The sequence below is a fragment of the Onychomys torridus genome, chromosome 3 (assembly GCF_903995425.1).
Source record: "Onychomys torridus chromosome 3, mOncTor1.1, whole genome shotgun sequence".
Lineage (NCBI taxonomy): Eukaryota > Metazoa > Chordata > Mammalia > Rodentia > Cricetidae > Onychomys > Onychomys torridus.
This window is the reverse complement of record NC_050445.1, coordinates 81378792-81401110: the sequence shown is the minus strand read 5'-3', so window position 1 is coordinate 81401110 and position 22319 is coordinate 81378792. Positions and strand designations below refer to the sequence as shown.

The 22319-nt window shown below is 36.5% G+C and overlaps 1 protein-coding gene across 1 annotated transcript in view; it reads left to right on the top strand.

Annotated features, from left to right (window-relative positions):
* Orc5 (origin recognition complex subunit 5) overlaps nucleotides 1–22319 on the top strand; it is a 62089-nt gene that overhangs the window by 13025 nt on the left and 26745 nt on the right. Inside the window, exons 5-11 of the mRNA XM_036182582.1 lie at nucleotides 927–1038; nucleotides 4740–4870; nucleotides 10791–10839; nucleotides 10921–11011; nucleotides 13440–13492; nucleotides 14681–14793; nucleotides 16099–16146. Coding sequence (XP_036038475.1) covers nucleotides 927–1038; nucleotides 4740–4870; nucleotides 10791–10839; nucleotides 10921–11011; nucleotides 13440–13492; nucleotides 14681–14793; nucleotides 16099–16146 — 597 coding nt within the window. The remainder of the gene's footprint in view (nucleotides 1–926; nucleotides 1039–4739; nucleotides 4871–10790; nucleotides 10840–10920; nucleotides 11012–13439; nucleotides 13493–14680; nucleotides 14794–16098; nucleotides 16147–22319) is intronic.

Sequence of the window (22319 nt, the reverse complement as noted above, 5' to 3'; positions counted from 1 at the left end):
AGGAATTACTTTTCTAAGTAATGCAAAACAGCATGCAAGAAGCACACTTGCTAGGAATCAAATAGTAAATTATCCCAAAAATGTAGTACAATTGATATATGAAATTGGATCCTAAGGATGCTTATAGACCAGAAGAGATACCACATCTGCATTGTTAGCCAAAAAGAATACGGGCAAATGAAAACCTATGTGGAAAATTAAGGAGTGTGCAGATGAATTCCAGCTGGCATGCACAGGTTTTTGATCAGTCTGTTAAAGAATAATGGACACATTCAGCTATTATTTTTGGTATACTAAGTTTAATTTTAAAAATATATTTCAAAAGATACCTCTTTTACTTTGCATTGATGATTTAGGGGGATATTACTAGTTATAGTTATTTGTATTTTTAATATATAGTGGCCATTAGTGTTTCTCAACAATTTGAAAACAAACAGAAAAGTTTAATATTTCTTAATAATATGAAGTTATACAATATGGCAGATCTACTTTTATTCAACTCCATGTTTCCTTTTCTCTGAGTTACTGTAACTATTTTAATGATGGGAAATGGTTGTTGTTGACTGAGCAAAAGCCTATCAAGATTTTAAAAAATTCTCACAGAAGGATTTCCTCTTAATTTTTCCAAGCAGGTGTGTTTCTTAGTATCGACAAAATAAGTTCTTGTGTGACTGTCCTAGTGTTCATGAATAACTGAAATGTTGATTAGCCTACAGTTTTATGGAAATTCCAAGTAATTATGTATGAAAATTTGCAAATAGTTGAGCTCTCTGATTAGGTTTTTAAAATATGGCTTATTAATATGCAAATAATTTGTTGAATATGTTAAGCTTTGCTGAATTTAGTTGAGGATAAATCCAAAGGGAATTACTTTCTGCCCTCAGATTCTTAAATGCTAAATTACTTTTCTTCCCTTTCCTTTGCAGACTGACAGAAATGTGACAGTTATTTTTCTCAGTGAGATTATTTGGGAAAAGTTCCGTCCAAATACTGGATGCTTTGAACCATTTGTCTTATATTTCCCTGATTATAGCATAGGTAAGTTTTAATTGTTTGAACAAATAATCATTGTCCTTTGCTCAAAATGTTAAACTATATACCTGTTTAGACTGAAATACTTTGGTATCTTTAACTGTTTAGGTTTGTTGCCAGTCTCAAAATGCTTATATTTAGCATTTGTAGAAAATCAAAATTTTATTTTGAAACGGTGAAGGGACTGCTGTCATAGTCACTAAATGAACAGGTCTCATGTGTTTGCTAATGGTATACTTTCATCAGCTTTAATTCATTAATGTGTATGTATACTGTGATTATAATGTCCATACAAATAAGAATCATACTAGATTGGTAACATGTTACAATTGTAGAGCAATCTTTATCATATACATTGCATTGATTAAGTACCAAATATCTTGAGTCTACAAATTTTATTTGTCATTGCTATAACTCTTACTGTGCCAATTGCTAGTTCTTTTGTTTATTTTCTTGGAGTTTATATTTAATCTTAAATTTTATAGGTTTTAATAACTTTTCTCTTTGAAAGTTTAATAGCCTTGTAGATTAATGAATTTTGAGCTATGACTATAAAAGATGACACCGCTGACTCAAAGATGATAGCTGTGAAGTATAAGGTTGTAGCAGACTGTGAGAGATTGCATCTCATGACCCTGGCCTTACTAACCCTGTCCCTCTCAGCTATAAACATTCATTGCTAAGAGCAACACATTCCTGCGTGTTTTCACAAGAACAGAAGCCAAATAACACCTCCTGCTTTAGCTAATTAACTGGTTGTTTTTATTTATTTAAAGGAATTCAAAATAGATTAAAAAAAACCTTATTTTTAGTAGCTTCTCATCCATACAAATCACAAAATAAGGAAAGAATAGGAAAGAAAGTCTTAAAGGATTTCAGGAAACAATTGCTTTGGATCTGTGTCACAGCTAAACTGACTTTTTTGTGCCATTTTAGTTTCAAATATTGAAAAAGTATTTCAAAGTTAAGAAAATTATGAAATTGTATTGGTTTTTCTACATCATGAAAGTAAAAGTATAATATAATTCCAGGATCTGGTTATTTTTTTAAGATATTAAGCAGCATTGATGGAATTTCAGGAAAAAATTAAATATAGCAATCTTTCTAATTTTGTCATGTGGGAAAATAGACCTGTTAACTGCATGATAAATGCAGCCATGTTACATCTGTGTATTAACTTTTAGGGCTTTTTTAAGAATAGCATAAGCACTATAATCATAAATTTTCTATTCAAAACTGAAGCATTAGTTGGTCAAACAAATTACATGCAGCATGGGATCAGGGCAAAGAGATTAGTGGCTAACGGTGCTCTGTCCTTTAACTTGATAGACATGCCATATTTAGGGATTTGGTTTCAAGGACACCTCCTTCCCAGCTGTTGCCAGGGTCCACTTGAAAGTCTTTATCACATGTCAAAGGTCCTTTAGCAGTGGCTTATTTGTTTTGTTTTTTCTCTGAAGAGATTATAATGTGCTTGGTTAGATTTGGTTCAGTTGTCAGCATAGCTTAAGTCCTGCTCTGATCACAAATTAGAAAAAGTCAGTGACTTGCAGTTTCCTACCCGAGTTCCACCCAAGTTTCCCTTCTTTACTAGAAGTCCCTTGGTACTGTTTTTAGACACCTGTAATATACTTTCAGTTTTAATGAAATAGAAATAAGAAAGAAAATAGCTTTTATTGTATATTCTAATATGTTTTTGTTACATCTATAGATGTATAGTTTCATCTAAGCCAGTGGTTCTCAACCTTCCTAGTGCTGTGACCCTTTAATTATTCCTCATGTTGTGGTAATCCCCAACCATAAAATTATTTTTCTTGCTACTTCATAACTATAATTTTGCTAGTGTTATGAATCATAATGTAAATATCAGTTTTCTGATGGTTTTAGGTGATTCCCTTGAAAGGATTCTTCAATCCCAAAGGGGTCACGGCGCACATGTTGAGAACCCTAATCTAAGCCACCCTTTTAGCCAGTATTTCTTCATATTCTTTGTCCCACTGAGAACGCTTAGTGCCTGCGCTGTGAAGTCAGACAGTGCTACAGTGAGGAGGAAATTTGAACAATAAATAGACATTTCTCACTATTTATCTATTTATTTGTTTAGCTCTGGCTATTTTGGAACTCACTTTGTAGACCTGGCTGGCCTTGAACTCTGGTATCTGCCTACTTCTACATCCCAAGTGTTGGGGTTAAAGGTGTGCACCACCATGCCCAGCTAACTACTTTCTGTTAGGTTCAGCATGTTGAGAAAAGAAGTTAAGACCTTAAACATGTAATATAGGAAGAATTTGAGCTATGAAAGAAACATCTTTGTTATCTTTATCTTTATAAGACATCTCACAAAAGGAATAATGAGAAAGGACAGGTCCTTTGGACAGGACTAGATGGTGATTATTATAAAAAGCATGTTTAATGAATGTTATTTCAACTAATGAAGAGCATTTCCTAGATTGTTGGGAGTTTTTCTAGTTGATAATTCTTAATAGGCAAAAACATAAACTAAAGCCTGTATTACTTCTCATCTTTGCTTTTATTTTCCAGGAGTAAGAGTCTTAAGCTTCTCTCTTTGAGTATCATTGTTTTATATTTGTTGTTGTCATTTAGTGATTCTTTTTAGAACATTTGTTGTGGGTTTGTTTTGTTTTTTTTGTTTTTTCGAGACAAGGTTTATCTGTGTAGTTTTGGTGCCTGTCCTGGATCTTGCTCTGTAGACCAGGCTGGCCTTGAACTCATAGAGATCCACCTGCTCTGCCTCCCAAGTGCTGGGATTAAAGGCGTGTGCCACCATTGCCCGGCCATTTGTGGTTTTTTTAGCTTCACTTATTTTACTCTTTCTGGATTATTTTTTCTAAAAACACTTCTGATAACAAATGCTGCAGGTTTTGTTTTATTTTCTTTTTTCTCCATCCAATAACCAATTCTTTTAATTGCTTTGTCTATTTTGACAGTTGTTTGCCAATTTCATTGGAATTTTCTTCCAGAAATTGGTATAGAAACCTTACAGGTTAAAGTGTCTGTCACATAGGGCTGCTTCTCCTGCAGATGCCAACTCCAAGTGCAGAACTGACTTCTGAAAACTGACTGTAAATTGGGGTACCCATGGTCCTGTCTTCTGGTTTAACAGTTTGCCTGTAGGGCTCACAGAATCAAGAAAGCACTGTACATTTTCTTACTACTGTATTTACTGCTGTCAGATCATTGTAAAAGATTAAAAAGGAAGAAGAAGAAGAAGAAGGAGAGATATGAACAGTTGGATGAAGAGATATAAAACTGAGGTTCAGGGAGGTCCCAAGCCTAGAAACTTCTTTCCTTGCAAAGTTGAGGTGTGTTTCCAGCATGTGGATTCATTTACCAGTCTGTGCTGTATCTGAAGTTCTTTTACATTGGTACAGTTGGCTAAATCTTTGACCCTTGGGTATGAACTTGGCCTTCAGCCTTTCTCTTCTCCCTAAAGGTCAAGAAATAGGAACGCTAACCACTAGTTCTTACCTGTAAGCTGTCTGGAGGCTCCAGTCAGGTCACCTCATTAGTGTAGCTCAGGTATGCTTCATTCAAGAAGTTTTGTGCCATGAAGAAAAAGAAATACATATTATTCTATTATAGACTTGGACCTAAATATTTGTGTTTTTTAAAAAAAATTTATAAAATTTTGGAACATAATGATTATGTTTATGTGCTGATCATTTGAGTTTGTGTCCTGTGAACAGGGAACCTTCAAAAGATCCTGTCCCATGATCATCCTCCAGAATATTCAGCTGATTTTTATGCTGCCTACATTAATATTCTCCTTGGAGTTTTCTACACTGTCTGTCGAGATCTGAAAGAGCTCAGACATCTGGTGAGTGAGCATTTTGTGTGTGTGCACACATGTGTGTGTATGTCCTTTAATATTTTCACATTCAGAAGATTTTGAGACAAGCCAGAAGCTGAGAAAATGCTTCAGAAATTTGGATAAGGCTTTTTGAGGCTAATATACCTTACAAGGATATCTGTGGGTTAGTGCATACTAAACCTAATGAGAAAATTTGCATTTATTGTCAGATCCATGTTTTTATTGGTGTGTGTGTGTGTGTGTGTGTGTGTGTGTGTGTGTGTGTGTGTTATGTTGGTGCACATGTGTGTGGGGTTGTGCACACAGAGGTTTGAGGAAGCTGTTAGTATCCTGCTCTGTCACTTACTCTTTGGAGGAAGGGTCTCACAGAACCTAGAGCTTAGTTTTTCTGCTGGGCTGGCTGTGAGGAAGCCCCAGTTATCCTCATTTCTCCACCCTCCTCATTACTGGGTTACAGGTGTGTGACACCCACTTCAGCTCCTTATGTAGGTGTTAGCATTCAAAGAAACAAATACTTTTAATTACTGAATCAATCTCTAGTTGCAGAAACTAAAAACCCATTCAAATAAAAATGAAAAAAAGCAGAGAAATGTAATAACAAGTGATTTAGCGTCTCACTGCTAATGTTTGTAATACCTTTCTCCAGGTTTTATTCTGTAGTGATTGGCCTAAGAGCTTTCCATTTGAGTATGGCAAGAAGCTTTAATTACAGATCTTCACTGGCTAGTTATCTTGAGTTAGTGATTTTTGTATAAAAGGCTTGAACTTTGAAAAATGACTAGAATAGTTGTTTGTATTTTGCTAGAAGTTTGGGAGATGATCATGCTTAGCTTTTCCCATTACTTACTTTTGGAGTTATGAAAGGCAGACAAGAATGTCTCGTTTCCTTTTAGACAACTTCAGTTAAGGGGCCGAGGGAGATGACTGAGGGGGTAAAGTGTGTGGCACTATATGCATTTGTAACCCCAACACTGTGGGTGGAGACAGACCGTCCTTCTCTGCTTCCCTAGTAAATAACCTGTGGTTTGCCACTCCTTAGCCCCTGGGACTCTATGCAAGAGGGAAAAAAAAATCAAGGAAAATACCTTCAGGAAAAGAAAGTAAAGGGTGAAAATATATACTTCAATATGGTAGTTTTTAAGTTTCTTTGTGCTTTCCTGGAGGTTAATTTTTAATTACAATACAACTTTTCTGAATATCATATTCATCAACTTGAAGTATGCTTTAAATCTTTATACCACTGGTAATGTTAACAAATGTAAAAAGTCCTTACACATTGAAGAAAATATAGCACAAAGCAGAAGTGTTCTTATTTTTCTCCCTATCTAGAACATAAAGGAGTCAAAGCATTTATTTTCCATCACATGTGTACTCTCAATTGTTTCAAAGTTTATAAATGGTTTATTTCTTGAAAATGTCATAGATAACCCATATAAGGTTCTTTTCAAGAATTTTTTTCTGTGTGTGCTTTTAAATCTGCCTTAGGAATTTAGAAGCTACCTACATAGGCAGCAAAGACAGGAGAAAATAAAATGGTATTTTGAATATTCATTTAGATTTGCTTTCTCTGAGAATGCATTTGGTAGTCCAAAAATAGTAATTATAATTGTTAGAAAAGCCAGCTAAAGGGATTATTTTATACTCACCTAGATGCCGAACACAGAATAGCCAATTTGCTTAACCTTAGTTTTGCATATTTTTTAAACAGGTCATGCATTTAAATTTCTTATATTTCAAACCTTTTCCCTCTAAAATAGCAACATGAGATTTCAGATGATTAGAAATCACTCAGAGGTGACTGAATTGTTTAGCTAGAAGCAGGTAGTCTTTTAAAATGCAATACTAGTGTCTGCTTAGGCTGTCTTGTTTTCTTTGTCCCTTTGGGTAGTGAGAAGAGCTAGTGGCCTAGTGATTAAGAGGGTACCAAAATAAAAATAATTGGTAAAATGCAGAGATGACCAGCTGTTAATAAATTTGTGATTCACTACTGTATTTGATGGTGTTAATATTTGCTGTGATTATTTTACAAGATAATGGAAGTATTCAGTAATTTTAAATTTTATTTTACAAAACAAAAGCAGGTTTTAATTTATAGAAAAGTTGCAAGCTTAGAAAAAGAACTCACCCCTTGAGAGTGTTCACCTTGCTATTTCTGAACACTTTAGTGTGTGTGTCCCAACAGAGACTTACTGCCACCTAACTATAATACTACAGTCAAATTAGAGAATTGATTTGTGGGTGGGGAGAGCTGGCTAGATGGCTCAGTTGGTAAAGTGTTTGACTTATAATCATGAAGACCTGAATTTGATCCCTAGCCTCCCCTCCCTGCCCCCCCCCCAAAAAAAAAGCTCTAATTGATGACAAATGCTTGGAATTCCAGAGCTGGGCAGACAGAGACAGGCAGATCCCTGGGTTCCTCTGCTCAGCCAGTGTAGCCTGCTTGACCAGTTCCATGTCTTCTTCCATGTCTAAAGAAAAGCAGATAGCACCTAAAGAATGATACCTGGGGTTGTCCTCTGGTCTATAGATGTATGCATGTGCATGTGTACACACACATTAACACACAAAAAAATAATTAATTTTTTTCTCTACAAACTAGTCTTCAGACCTCTTTCCACATATGTTAGTTGTCGGAATGAATATGTTCCAGAGCAAAATAATCCAATTCAGAATTACATGTTGCATATAATGTTAAGTCTTGAATTTACTTTCATCTGAAAACAACTCTTGTTTTTAATTCTCATGACTTGGAGACCTTTAAATATTACAATCCAGTTAGTTTGTGGAGTCCTCAGTCTGCATTTGTCCTGATTAGGTACAGACTGTACATGTGATAGGCATATCACAGAAATGTCCTGTTATCTTCCTTGCGTTCTGTCAGGTAGCATGGAGTCAGTTCTGTCTTTGTCATGTACTGATGGTCAGTCTTGTTCCTTTTACCATTGATTAGGATGCTATCTTTTCCTTCGTAGTTAATACGTATTTGGTTGGGGGCAATATCTTTATACTTGGTTACTTTAAGCTTATTTTCTCATTTCTAGCTGTCTTTGGATGTCTGTTTTAAGATAGGTTGATTGTCATGGAAGGGGTTCATCTGTCCTTATATTTGATTCATTTGAAAGCAGAGTTTTCATCATCTGTAAAGTGGGCACAGTAGTTATGCCTATCACATTGGATATTTTGAAGGACTGAATGAGTTAATACACATTAAGCATTTAGAATGATAAGTCCTGGAACACAAAAGAACTTATTGCTTGTTAGAAATTTCTTTTAATTTAATTCAAGTTAATTCAAGTGTTCTTAGTTCTAATTTTTGTTCCTTCAGCATTTTAGAAATAGCCTTGGAGATTCTAAACATGCAAAACAATTCAGAAGTATGTCTTGGTTCTGGAGTGTTTTTATTTTTATACTTCAGTATGTATGTTGGTTTTCTATTACTACATATGAAATTACCACTTTTAGTATCTCAAATAACACACATTTATTAGCTCTCTATTCTGTAGGTCACAAACCAGGCACTGTGTTGCTAGATTCTCTGTTCATTGTTTGATAAAGCTGAAATCAAAATTTTGTATGGAATGGATTTTTCACCTTGAGGTTCTAGGGAAATATCTGCTACTAAGTGCATTCATCTATTCTTTGGGTTATCAGAATGAAGTTTCATGGCCTTGGTGACTGGATGGTATATGGCTCCCTCAAGCCTCCTAGAGAAGGTACACAGTCAGTGACAGTGCTTGAGTTCCCCTGTATGACTTGTATGATTAGCTCTGATTCACCTGACAGTCTTCCCTATTGTAAGTCTGCAGTAGTATAATCTTTGGGATCTTAATTTAATTTCATCTGCAAAATCTCTCTGCACAGCAATTAGTGTCTGACTGAACTGGGAGATTTGGACACACTAAGGGACAGTTTGGGGGGTCACCTTAGAATTCTTACTACAGTTTACATGTATCAGACTATCTTCCACCAAATGATCTTGCCTGTCACAATGGAATCGTGCTGGAAATCTCACTGAGGAAGAGTTGGAAAAGAACTTGCCAGCACTACCTTTGCAACCTTGTCAGTATTCATAATCGATTGTTTGACCACCTAAAGTAATGCAAGCCTCTCCTTTAGAACTATGGGAACTATTATGTTTACGTGTGCTCTTTTTTGATTTAGAAATAAATTCTCAGATCACCTCACAGATTCACAATTAAAATCTAGGTAAACAGAATTCTTTGTGCTTATAGGCAGAGTATACTTTGCTTCTGTGTCCTCAGCCTGCAGATGGTAGAGTAAAAGTGTACTTTTCAACAGGTCAACAGGGAGCTGTGATAGTTATCCTTTCTGATGGTGTGCTTCTCTTACTATAGTGGATGTGAATATTCACTGAGTATGTTGTCAGTTCTTAATAAAGTTACACCTGTGTCCTTCACTTTTCCTATTTATTGATGAAACTAGTAAGGATTTCTTAAACTTGATAAGTAGAATGAGGACATATGAGATATACAATTATTGTGAAAATTTATAATATCAAAACCAATCTAAAATGATTTTTTTGCTTGGTTTTGGAGTTTTGTAGTTTTTATTAGCAGCCTTATAATTTTGTTTTTCATGGAACCTAGCAAACCTGCTTAAGGTACTAGTGAGTTTGAATTTCTGTTTTACTATAGTGGATCAGTGGTGGTTTGAATTAGAATGGCCCTCATAGGCTCATATATTTGAATATTTAGTTCCCAGTTGGTGGAACTATTTGGAAAGGATTAGGAGGTGTGGTCTTGCTGGAAGAAGTTTGTCACTGGGAGTAGACTTTGAGGTTCTAAAAAGCCCACATCATTCCCAGCCAGCTCTCTCTACTTCCTTCTTGCAGATAACAATGTAAGCTCTCAGCTACTGATCCAGTGCCATGCCTGCCACCATACTTCCCACCATGATGGTCATGGACTAACCCTCTGCAAAGATTTGCCCCAAGTTAATTGCTTTCACTTGCCTTGAATGTGGTGCTTTGTCACATTAATAGAAAATTAACTAAGACAAAATTCTAACACAAAATATTAGAAATTTGCTGATACTTGAGAACTAAATGTAGAAGAATTGGGCATGATGTTGGAGAGCAGTGCAGAATTTGGCTGGGCTATTAACTTGCTTTGTTACCATGATGCCTTAGTATTATTTTTTAGTACTTAGGTCTGAAAATCTAAATTAATGCAAGAAGTTGGCGAGTAGCTCTTTGATGCCTTTCTCTCTGCAGTCAATTGCAGTACTTACTGTTGTCCTCTGGGTTAGAATTTACACTATAATTATGCCTGTCTCTTCTCCAGACTCCATTATTAAATCTTTTCATTATGAAATACTTGAGATCAGATTAATGTTAATAAATGCACATTTACCAATTCACTAAGCTGCATTTCAGTAGGATTCTAGTATGGAAAAATATTAAGTAGTTGTGATTCGTTAATTCTTCTCACACTTCTTAATGCATAGAATTCCTGGAGAGCTTGTTAAAACATGTAGTAGATTTTGGGTCTTATCCTACAGTTGGTTTAGTATGCCCAGGATAGTGCCAAGAACTCGTATGTGTAACATCCATGCAAACACTTTAAATAATCCTTAATTAGATGATGCTTAATTTATGATGGTGCTCACATGCTGGAAAATAGCAGTTAATTGTCTGGCCTTGATGTTTTTATTAAACATCATTATAACTAAGTACAAATTATGCCTTATTATGTTATATGAGTTTAATGTATTAGGTAGGATTTAGGCTGTAATGTGTATGCTGTTATACTATCATTATTGATATTTTTGTTGTTTTATTGTAGTAATAAGCTAGAATTACTTTTAAGAATCAATTTTAAATAAAATTGCTTAATTTGTAATAAAAATTTTATGTGAAAAATTTCTAACTCTATATTCCTGCTTTTTTGTCTTTTTAAATTCATAGGCAGTGCTTAATTTTCCCAAATATTGTGAACCTGTAGTTAAAGGAGAAGGTAACTAGCTATAATCATTAATATTTCATTGGAGAAAAATTATACAAGATTTGAATTATTGAAATTTTCTTCTGGGAGTAGCAGGTGAACGTGATACTCGGAAACTGTGGAGAAATATTGAACCTCACCTGAAGAAAGCAATGCAGACTGTTTATCTCAGGGAGATATCAAGGTAATTATGTGTTTAAATTTTATCACTTAGCCTGTTAGGGTCCTGAAGAAGTCCCACAAAAGACCACCATCCACGTATGCAATCAGCAAGAGCATTTATTATTCCAGGATGCTGGGGCCTGCCATCCCTCACAAAGGCAAGATGGCAAAGACCCCAGGAGGGAAGTGAGGGCTTGTTTTAAACCTAACTAAGGGGAATGTCATCTTAGATATGATTGTCTAATGCAAGTGGCAATCATGTTAGTAACTTCTAGGCTAGGATTAGTTAGGGTTTGGTCAGGACTATAGTTTCCTGTTTTGGGCAGGCCTAGACAAGTCCCAGGCTTTGTTCTTACTTGGTTATCATCTTGAGCTTGTTGACCGTGGCTTGTCCTTTCTGTTGGGAGTGTTGGAGATTGATTGTCCTTTGTTCGAGGCTCCTCCTCAGAAACTGTTTGCTCAGTTTCAAAAAGCAGGGACTGAGGCCTAGTTCTGAACTGAGTTATTAGGGCAGATTGTGATGATATTTGCCTGGCCCTCTCATATCCAAAGTATGTTACAGACATCAATTCTATTTGGTTTGGTTTTGGTTTTGAATATTTGTATAGAATTTGCTAATTAAGCTCCCTAATCCAAAATCTAAACTCTAGAATATATCAAATTTCTAAACTATTTAAACTTCATATCTAAGCTGTTCTTCGATTACACTAAAATATACAGGTTTTCCTTCTTCACATAAGTATGATAGAGAAGATTCAGCATGTATAATTGGACCTCGTGGAGGCAGGAAACAATGGGTTGTAAAAAAGTTCAACACTAAAGTAAAGACAACATGTTGGAAATAATGGAAGGCCTACTTTCATGCACCAGAAGTGTTCACAGTCACAGGTGATCCAGATAGTCCATTCTGAGACTCTGCTAATTTGTTGCATTCTAGTAAGTCACCACAGAGACAGAGATTTAAAACAATGCATTGTCTTAAAGATCTGAGCCTTGTCTATAGGGATGCAATCTTACAGCTTCTAGCAGTTGCTGTATCATCAGATTGTGGCTCTTTACTGTATCATTAAGTCAGCAGTCAAGCACTCTCTCTTCTCTCTGACCTCATCTCCTTGTTGATCTCAGTGGGACTACTTGAGTAAGAGAAAGTTTCTGACTTGGCCACATCTGCTAAGGTGCCCCCCCCCTCCCCGCCAACACACACACATAAGGCAACACAATTACTTGTTAACAGTTTTGAAAGAAAAGAAGCATTATTAAGTCTACTATTGAGACTTGTAAACTGTTTAGACTAAAAGTAAAAGGAAAGCATCTCTAGGCTTTCAAGCAGAAAGTCACTTATAAAAGAAAGTTAATTAAACCTGAAAATTGATCATCATTTTCAAGAAAGCCAAAGAGAAGTAAAGCCACATATTTATCTTTTCAACCTGTCAATCAAGTATCAAAGCTATAGAAAACAGGTTAAGCATAATTAAGCAGAAAACATAAGGCATTTCTCTGCAATCTGCTAGTGACAGTCTAGACATGACAGAGGGATGACCAGGGAAACTAGCCACAAACAAGATTGATAGTAAACATTGAATTTAATTTTATCTTTAAGTGAAGATAAAGGTAAGCACAAGTTTAGAACAGTATGCCAATAGTATATATTGCATGCTTGATAAGCTGGAGACATAGCTTAAAAAAAAATAGCAAGAGGACCAGGCCTGGTGATACATGCTTTGAATTTCAGTATTAAGGTGGCAGAGACAGACAGATTTCTGTGAGTTTGAGGACAGCCTGGTCTATATAGTAAATTGCAGGCCAATCAAGGCTACCTAGTGAGCCCCACCTCCACCCCCCAAAAAAAGAAGCAAGAGAAATGGGGGAGGGGAGAGAACATATTGCCCTATCAGTAAGAGATGAGAGACAAGTACATAAAAAGCTAAAATTGTTGCCCAAAACAGTATACTAAAGCACCTTTCTTTATCCTTCTAGCCTGTTGCTAGCCTTCTGTACATTTTCGGGTTTTTCTTCCATTTCTTTCTTGAAAAATATGGATTCATTAGTCTGACTGTGTGCTCTTGAAGGACTAATCTTTGGGTCCCAGTGTTCCGATCTGGTCATACACACTTCAGTTGCTTATTCCACAGATTAGAATTAATGTACAGTTGTATCCAGTACAGTGATTGGAACTGTTGGGAGCTTTACTGAGTGACTGATGGTATTTATTTATTGTGATCAGAGTAAAAATGATAATTAAAAAATTAACATTTGTGTATTTTGTTACACTGTTAATATATATCAAATAATTTTGTACATAGGTACAAACATGTATTCTGTATGTATATATTATTCTTCTATTTTCTAACTTAATAAATGAAAATGATATGTTCTGTAGGGCTCTTTTTATTACAGGATATTGATTTCTTATATTTTCAATCTATTTTTGCTCTTCTATTTTATTTTAGTTCCCAGTGGGAAAAGTTACAGAAAGATGACACAGACCCAGGACAGCTAAAAGGTATCAAAGAAAATACAGAGAATTACCAGGGACACTGTTTAAATTATTACAAACATGGTGGTTAATGTTAAAGAGTTTTCATTTAACAAATGGAGCTTGTAAAGAGTTTACTTTTCAAGCAAGATATTTTCATTAATGATTTTCCTTCAACTGAATACCATTTTTTTTGTTGTTTTCTTAGATTCTGTCATGATTGGATTCTACCATGTGAAAAATCAATTAATATTTCTTTTAGAGTTTTCACCTAAATAATCCAATTATATGATACAACTTTTACTTAGAATATATAATAGTACACGAATTTTATGAAATAAAAATCCAACTTTATATTAGCTCAGTTTAGGGATACTCTTTAGTGGTTATACTTTCAAAGTGCTTTTTTTTTTTAAAGAAGGTATTTTGCATTTTTATCAAACTGAACAGATTTTACTTTTAAAAATGTCTAAAATATTTTTTTCTTTTCAAAAATTTAAAGATTTCTATTTAGGAAATGGTATGATATAATGGTATTGAGGGTGTTTTGCCTCTTGGTTTCTGAGGGCTTCAGCTGATTTACAAGTGGCTTCTAGTAGTGTATTGTAGGAGAGAAAGGTGAATGACTAGAGTTATAGCTGCTATAATTTATCAGTGCTCCTCCTGTGGGGCTTCAAACTGGGCTGTCTCTTCATTTAAAAAAAAACAAAAAACAAAAAACGAGAGGACTAGCTAGCTTTAAATTACTATGAAGATTTTTAAGTAATACTCATGTAAGTTCTCCCAGTGTGTGACACACTTTCTTATGTGCATAGAATTGTAGGTACAGAAGAACAGTATACTAGATATGGCTTCTTCAGTGTAAAGTGTCTGTCAGTAGGGTTATTATTTGATCTAAGTAGCTTTTAACATATGACATAATAGTACATGCATGGGATCTTAGAGTGCAGGGAAAGTTTCCTATATTGTGTTCGTATAATGCCTTCAGGGAGAGTGTTATGGAGAAAATAATCTTTAAGGGAAGAAATAATAGGGCTTACACTTTAAATTGGGAAGAGCTGATCAAATAAGCAAAGTATGCCATTAATAATGTTCAGCAGTATAGCAGTAGGGTCAGCAGTGACAGAGCTATGGCAGCCAGAAGGTAAGTTGGAGAGTATACGTAATACCTCTTGGCAGCCTGATGAGTAACGTCATGGATGTTTTGTTCTATAGGTCTCTCGGCATACACCCACGTGGAGCTGCCATATTACTCTAAGTTTATTCTTATGGCTGCATACCTTGCCTCTTATAACCCAGCGAGAACAGACAGGAGGTTCTTCCTTAAGGTAATAGTAATACACTTCTTTTTTTATGAAAATCCCAGGAGTACAGTTGGTCTTCATGAGGTTCAAAAATATTGCATATATACTGAACATGTAAAGAAATTTTTTCTGATCATTACTCCATAAATAATATATAAACTATTTTTAGAACATTTAAATTATATTAGGTAATCTAAAGATGATTCAAAGAGCAGAGTATATTATACAACTAGTATACTTATTTTTTCATGAGGAACTTGAATATTTTGGTATTTGGTTTGGTATCGTCTGAATGCTCTTCAGGCCTCCGTGGATACTAAGGAATGACTGCTTTGAAGTTTCTCTATAAACTTCTGTGGGACACAGGTTAGACTATGAGATCGCTTAGACCTATTCATTAACGGCTCTACACACAGTCTGAACTTTGGTAGAAAGCAGTGCTTTATGGAAGACAGGAAATCAGGAATAAACTGTTAGTCTAAAACTTTTCCACTCCCTCACAACATTTTATTTATTTTCCATTTTCATGTGTGTATGAGTATCTTCATGTTTGTATGCACATGTGTGGGCAAGGTGAGCATGCATATGTGTGCACATGCATGTAGAATTTGATGTTGGAAATAATCTTGGGTCTCTTCATCAAGCCTAAGCTCACCAATCTAGTTAGTGTGGCTAGCTGGCTTCTTCTGGGCATCCCTGTCTCTTTCCAAGGCTAGAATTAGAGGTAGGCTGCCACACCCATCTGTCATTTATGTAAGTTCTGGGCATCTGAACTCCAGCCCTTACATAACCCTGCTTAATTCTCTGGACTGAAAATACTTAGTAATTAGGCTTTGTTGTTGTTGTTTTGCTTTGTCGACTGTTACTAGTCCTGCGAGGGGGGGGGGGGGTGGGGCACAAGGACAACTCCCATCCCGACTATTGAGTCTTGAGTGCACAAATGTTTTCAGCCAGTGTGTAGTATATGAATTACCATCCTTCTTTAAGTGATGAATGTACTTTTGTTTATCTTTGAAAATTCTGTTTTTATAGTAGTGAATATGTAGTACTGAGATCAATGTAACAAATTCTTTTAAGAATTATCACTATTGTCTATTGTGTTTTATAACCTTTGGTTATATGCAAAAGTAATCCTGCATCCAGTCTAAGCCCACCCTAAAACATACCAGAAGTAAAATAATAAGTAATAGAATAATAAGTAAAATAAAACTTTTGAAAATCATATATATATAAATATATATAATTAGCATAATGTATGCTATCTTTTCAACAAAATGTCTTTTCTAGTTGAAGCTTCTTAATCTGAAAAATTATTTTCCTTAATTGTAGCATCATGGGAAAATCAAGAAAACCAACTTTCTAAAGAAACATGAGAAGGTATTTATATTTTAAATTCCCTTAATTTTCAAATTTAGGATAATTAAGGAAATGGATGAATGTGTAATTACATTTGCATATGAGAACTTTTTCTGTTGATAATGTTACCATTTCATGTAACGGTATTTTGTTCAGTAGTCCAAAAGCAAACTGAAAGAAGTAGGTGCTAGAGATAAGATTGAGTTGATGGAGTTTTTAATAACTTACTTTATGAAAAAGTTCTCCCTGTATTATTTAAACATAGTGGATAAACTCGGTTACCTTTTTCTTTTCCCCTCTTAAATACCTACAAAAATTCCATTGATGAAATAAAAATGGGAAACCCATAAACACTTAAGCAGGAAAGAGATTTCTACAATTTGAAACTTGGAAGTGCTTGTAAAATCTCTTTAAACTATGGGTCTTGACCTCATATGTCAATAGTAAAAGATCTCTAAACATGAAACAGTCAAAAATTAATTTAAAATTAAACATGCAATGATTTGAGGGGTCATGCCATCATGTTATGTGAAGCACATATGTTCAGATTTGAGACAGTTGTTTGTTGTGAATCGCAGTATTTTTACTACACATATAAAGTTTCCTGCTCTTAAAAAATATAATAGCTCAATTACAGGAAATTACAAATCTTTAATATTTCTCTACCATCATTTCTCAGCCTATTAGTATCAATTTAGTTTATCTTTGCATTGTTTCATTTTAGAATACTTGATATTTCAGAACTACTATTTGACCTTCTTGTTTGTGTTAAATGAAGTTTAGATTGGGTTTGGGACAGAATTTCTAGCAATTTGTAAAAGTACCATAAGCATACTTCTGCCATTTTGTCTGATGTGTGTTTGCAAAGTGATGTTCTCAGCACCAATGTATATAAAATCAAAATATTGATCAACTTGATAGAACACTGAAGCTGCTCTACATCTTGCATCGAAAGATTTGGTTATTTATATAAACAAGTATACTTCATAGTTATACAAAAATTAGCTTGTCTCTAGTAAATGGCAAGAATTCAACAAAGAATGGTTTTTAGGTGAATTTATTTATGTTTGTGTACCTTTTGATGTATTTAATCCCAGCACTCAAATTCAGGAGGCAGAGGCAGGAGATACTTGTGAGTTCAAGGCCATCCTGGTCTACAGAGAGTCCAGGTCAACCAGGGCTGCAGAGTGAGACCCTGTCTTTCCAGTGTGAAGAAAGTGATCACAAGTGGAACATTTATGAGATTTCGCAGAGTAGATGGATATTCAGGCCAATAAGCAAATGGAAGGATGTTAGAATCACAGTCAAAACCGTGCTAATTTTGTCTGAAGAATCTAGAAAAGCTCAGTTGTTATACCATCAAGTACTTTTTAACAGTAGGTTAGTGAGTCCAGGTTAAAAATCAGTGCCTACAGCATTTAGAAGGTAGACAGCTCCAGCTATGTGGTGTACCCAGATTGCTGCTGACTCTAGACTAGAAGTGGAGAACTTTGAACTGAAGTCTACACTGTTAATGCTCAGTGTTGTTTTTCACTCAATCTTAAAAGCAGGTCAGTGTACACTTCTCAATTACTGGTGTGTTTTCAGGACTTTATTTTTTTTGTGTGTTTTTTTTTAATTATTATTATGTGTTTTAATTTTATACATCAGCCATGGGTTCCCCTGTCCTCTCCCCTCCCGCCCACACCCCCACCTTCCCCCCAGCCCCTCTCCTCCATTCCCATGTCCTCCAGGACCAAGACACCCCGGGGGATTAATTTAAACCTGGTGGATTCAGTAGAGGCAGGTCCTGTCCCCTTCTTCCAGACTGAGCAAAGTGTCCCTGTGTAAGCCCAAGGTTCCAAACAGCCAGCTCATGCACTAAGGACAGGTCCCAGTCCCACAGCCTGGGTGCCTCCCAAACAGTTCAAGCTATTCATTTGTCTCACTTATCCAGAGGGCCTGATCTAGCTGGGGGCTCCTCAGCCGTTGGTTCATAATTCATGTGCTTCCATTCGATTGGCTATTTGTCCCTGTGCTTTTTTCAATCTTGGATTCAACAATTCACACTCTTGCAGTCCCTCCTCTTTCTCGACAATTGGACACCTGGAGCTCCACCTGGGGCCTGGCTAAGGATCTCTGCATCCACTTCCATCAGTTATTGGATGAGAGTTCCAAGACGACTGTTAGGGTGTTTAGTCATCTGATCACCAAACTCGGTCAGATCAGGCTTTCTCTCGACCATTGCCAGCAGTCTACAGAGGATATATCATTGTTGATTTCTGGGGACCTATCCAGCGCTCTGCCTATTCCTGTTCTCATGTGGTCTTCATTTATCATGGTCTGTTATTCCTCATTCTCCCTTTCTGTTCTTGATCCAGCTGGGATCTCCTGCTCCCCTAAGCTTTCTTTCCCTCAATTCTTGCCCTTCATTACTCCCACTGTCATCCAGGTTGTTCATGTAGATCTCATCCATTTCTCTGTCATTGGGTGATCCCTGTGTCTTTCCTAGGGTCCCGTTTTCTAGGTAGCTTCCCTGGAGTTGTGTAGCAGTCTAGTCATCTTTGTTTTACATCTAGTATCCTCCTATGAGTAAGTACATACCATGTTTGTCCTGAGTCTGGGTTACCTGACTCAGGGTGATTTTTTCTAGATCCATCCATTTGCCTGCAAACCTCATGATGTCATTGTTTTTCTCTGCTGAGTAGTACTCCATTGTGTATATGTACCATACTTTCTTTATGTATTCTTCAGTTGAAGGGCATCTAGGTTGTTTCTAGGTTCTGGCTATGACAAACAAAGCTGATACGAACATAGCTGAGCAAATGCCCTTGTGGTATGATTGAGCATTCCTTGGGTATATGCCCAAGAGTGCTACAGCTGGGTCTTGGGGGAGATGGATTCCCAATTTTCTAAGGAAGCGCCATATTGATTTCCAAAGTGGCTGTCCAAGCTTGCACTCCCACCAGCAGTGGAGGAGAGTTCCCCTTGCTCTACATCTTCTCCAGCATAAGCTGTCTTCTGTGTTTTTGATCTTAGCCATTCTGACAGGTGTAAGGTGGTATCTCAGAGTCATTTTGATTTGCATTTCCCAGATAATTAGGGAATTCCTTAAATGTCTTTCAGCCATTTGAACTTCCTATGTGGAGAATTCTCTGTTTAGTTCTATAGCCCATTTCTTAATTGTGCTGTTGGGCATTTTGATGTCTAATTTCTTGAGTTCTTTATATATTCTGGATATCAGCCCTCTGTCAGATGTAGGGTTGGTTAAGACCTTTTCCCATTCTGTAGGCTGTTGCTTTGTCTTGTTGACCATGTCCTTTGCTCTACAAAAGCTTCTCAGTTTCAACAGGTCCCATTGATTGATTGTTTCTCTCAGTGTCTGTGCTACTAGTGTTATATTTAGAAAGTGATCTCCGGTGCCAATGCATTCAAGAGTACTTCCTACTTTCTCTTCTGTCAGGTTCAGAGTAACTGGATTTATGTTGAGGTCTTTGATCCACTTGGACTTAAGTTTTGTGCATGGTGACAGATATGGATCTATTTGATTGATTTTAGTTTGAAGTCTATTTTACTGGATATTAGGATGCCTACACCAGCTTGCTTCTTAAGACCATTTGATTGGAAAGTCTTTTCCCAGCCTTTTATTCTTAGGAGGTGTCTGTCTTTGAATTTGAGGTGTGTTTCATGTGTGCAGCAGAAAGATGGGTCCTATTTTTGTATCCAATCTGTTAGTCTGTGTCTTTTTATAGGTGAATTAAGTCCATTGATATTAAGGGATATTAATGACCAGTGATTGTTCGTTCCTGTTGTTATTTTTATTTTTTGTTGGTAGTGTGTGTGTACTTCTCGTCTCTGGGGTTTACTGCTGTGGTGTTATCTATTGTTTTCATGGGTGTATCTGCTTTCCTTAGGTTGGAATTTTCCTTCTAGTGCTTTCTGTAGGGCTGGGTTTGTGGATAAGTATTGCTTAAATCTGGTTTTGTCTTGGAATGTCTTGTTCACTCCATGTATGATGATTGAAAGTTTTGCTGGGTATATTAATCTAGGCTGGCATCCATGGTCTCTTATTGTCTGCATTATATCCATCCAGGTCCTTCTTGCTTTCAAAGTCTCCATCGAGAAATCGGGTGTTATTCTGATGGGTTTGCCTTTATAAGTCACTTGGTCTTTTTCCTTTGCTGCCCTTAATATTCTGTACGTTTAGTTGTTTAATTATTATGTGGCGAAGGGACGTTTTTGGGGGTCTAGTCTGTTTGGTGTTCTATCGGTTTCTAGTATCTTTATAGGCATTTCCTTCTTTAAGTTGGGAAAGTTTTCTTCTATGATCTTGTTAAATATATTTTCTGTGCCTTTGAGTTGGTATTCTTCTCCTTCCTCTATCCCTATTATTCGTAGGTTTGGTCTTTTCATGGTGTCCCAAATTTCTTGGACATTTTGGGTCATGACTTTGTTGGTTTTAGTGTTTTCTTTGACTGATGAATCTATTTCTTCTACTGTATCTTCAACACCAGAGATCCTCTCTTCCATCTCTTGCATTCTATTGGTTATCCTTGCCTCTGAAGTTCCTGTTTGTTTACTCAGATTTTCTATTTCCAACATTCCTTCTGCTAGTGTCTTCTTCATTTTTTCTATTTCCCTCTTCAGGTCTTGGATTGTCTCCCTTGCTTTTTCATGATTTTCATTCAAGGATTTATTGTTTTCTTATGCTTTAATTGTCCTTTCCTCTAGTTTTTTATAGCATTCTTCCCATTTTTTGTTTGTCTGTTCCTCTACTTTATTTTTGATTTCTTCTATAGAAGGCTCTAGCCTCTTCATGATGTTACTTATAAGGTTGTTTTCTTCTTCTTCCATTCCATGATGTTCAGGTGTAGCTGTTGGAGAAGGGCTAGGTTCTGGTGATGCTGTATTGCTCTTTATTTTGTTGTATGTACTTCTGCCTTGACGTCTGCCCATCTCCTCTTGTGTTTGTTCTTGGTTTTATCAGTGTACTTGGTCCAGAGAGAGTTGACAGGTTTAGGGAGCCTCTCTCTGGTCCAGATGGAAGCTCTGGGCCAGATGGGAGTGCTGGTCCAGATGAGAGTGCTGGCCGGATAGGAGCTGGGGGGCTGGACTGAGTCTCGGGAAGTCTCCTTATTTTGCCCAGATGGGAGCTCCTCTTGTCCAGATGGGAGTTCCAGGGCAGGATGCAAGCTGGGGGCTGGTCTATGAGTCTCAGGAAGTGGCAGAGGTCTCAGGCAAATGGGTGTGGGGGCAGGGTGTAGAGACTGCAGGGTCTACAGACTGCAGTGTCTGCCTGCAGTCTTAGAAAAGAGGAGCCTTCCTGCAGGGCCCGCTGATTGGCCGGAAACTGGGACCAAGTTGGGCAGGTCCTCCCCGGGATGGCCTGTGCCCAGTGGTGGGACCCAGGGGCAGTTGCCTATCTGACTATAACCCCAAGCAGTCACCTCTGGTCCAGATGGGAATTCCGGGGTGGACAGGCGTAAAACTTTATTTTACTATCTTTTGCCTTTCACTTTTACTGCTGTGAAAGAGGTCTACTCCCGTTTGTTTGTTTGTTTGGTTGGTTGGTTGGTTTTTGTATATTTTTGATGTCTATATTCTCTACTGCTCATCAGTTTGCTTCCTTTGTTATTGTTACAGTTGTGCTATAGTGTATCTCGGGTTAAATTTCTTTTTATCTTGAGTTAGTTTTGCCTCTGAACATTGTAATATGTTGCCAGTTCTCCCTTTATCTAATATGTCTTCTTGAGACATTGAGTAGATACATTAGACATTATTGTCCTTTTCAAAATGGTTTGCATTCTTCATTTCCTTTGTGGTCTCTGCATACTTTATTCCAAGGGTAATTTTTTCAGCTCCATCTTCTTTTTGGTTTTAAGGAAATTCAGTTATTTCCTCACCATTTTATAGTTTGAACCAGAATCCAATTCTAGGCCTACACCGAAGCCTTCAGTTGTGCTTTCTGCTCTCTTGACCCATAGGCAAGTGATTAGAATGTGTGGCTGTTTTTACAGACCAGATACAAAATGACAAAACAAGTGAATGATAGAAAAAGAAACTTGAATAATAACAAACATGGTATAATTCTTATCTTCACTAATAAGGTGCAGATTATAACAACAGTGAGACATTTACACTCTTGAATTGACAAAACTAACAAGTTTTGATTCTAAGTGAAAGTGACACTATAAATCAGTATGGAACAGCCTGAC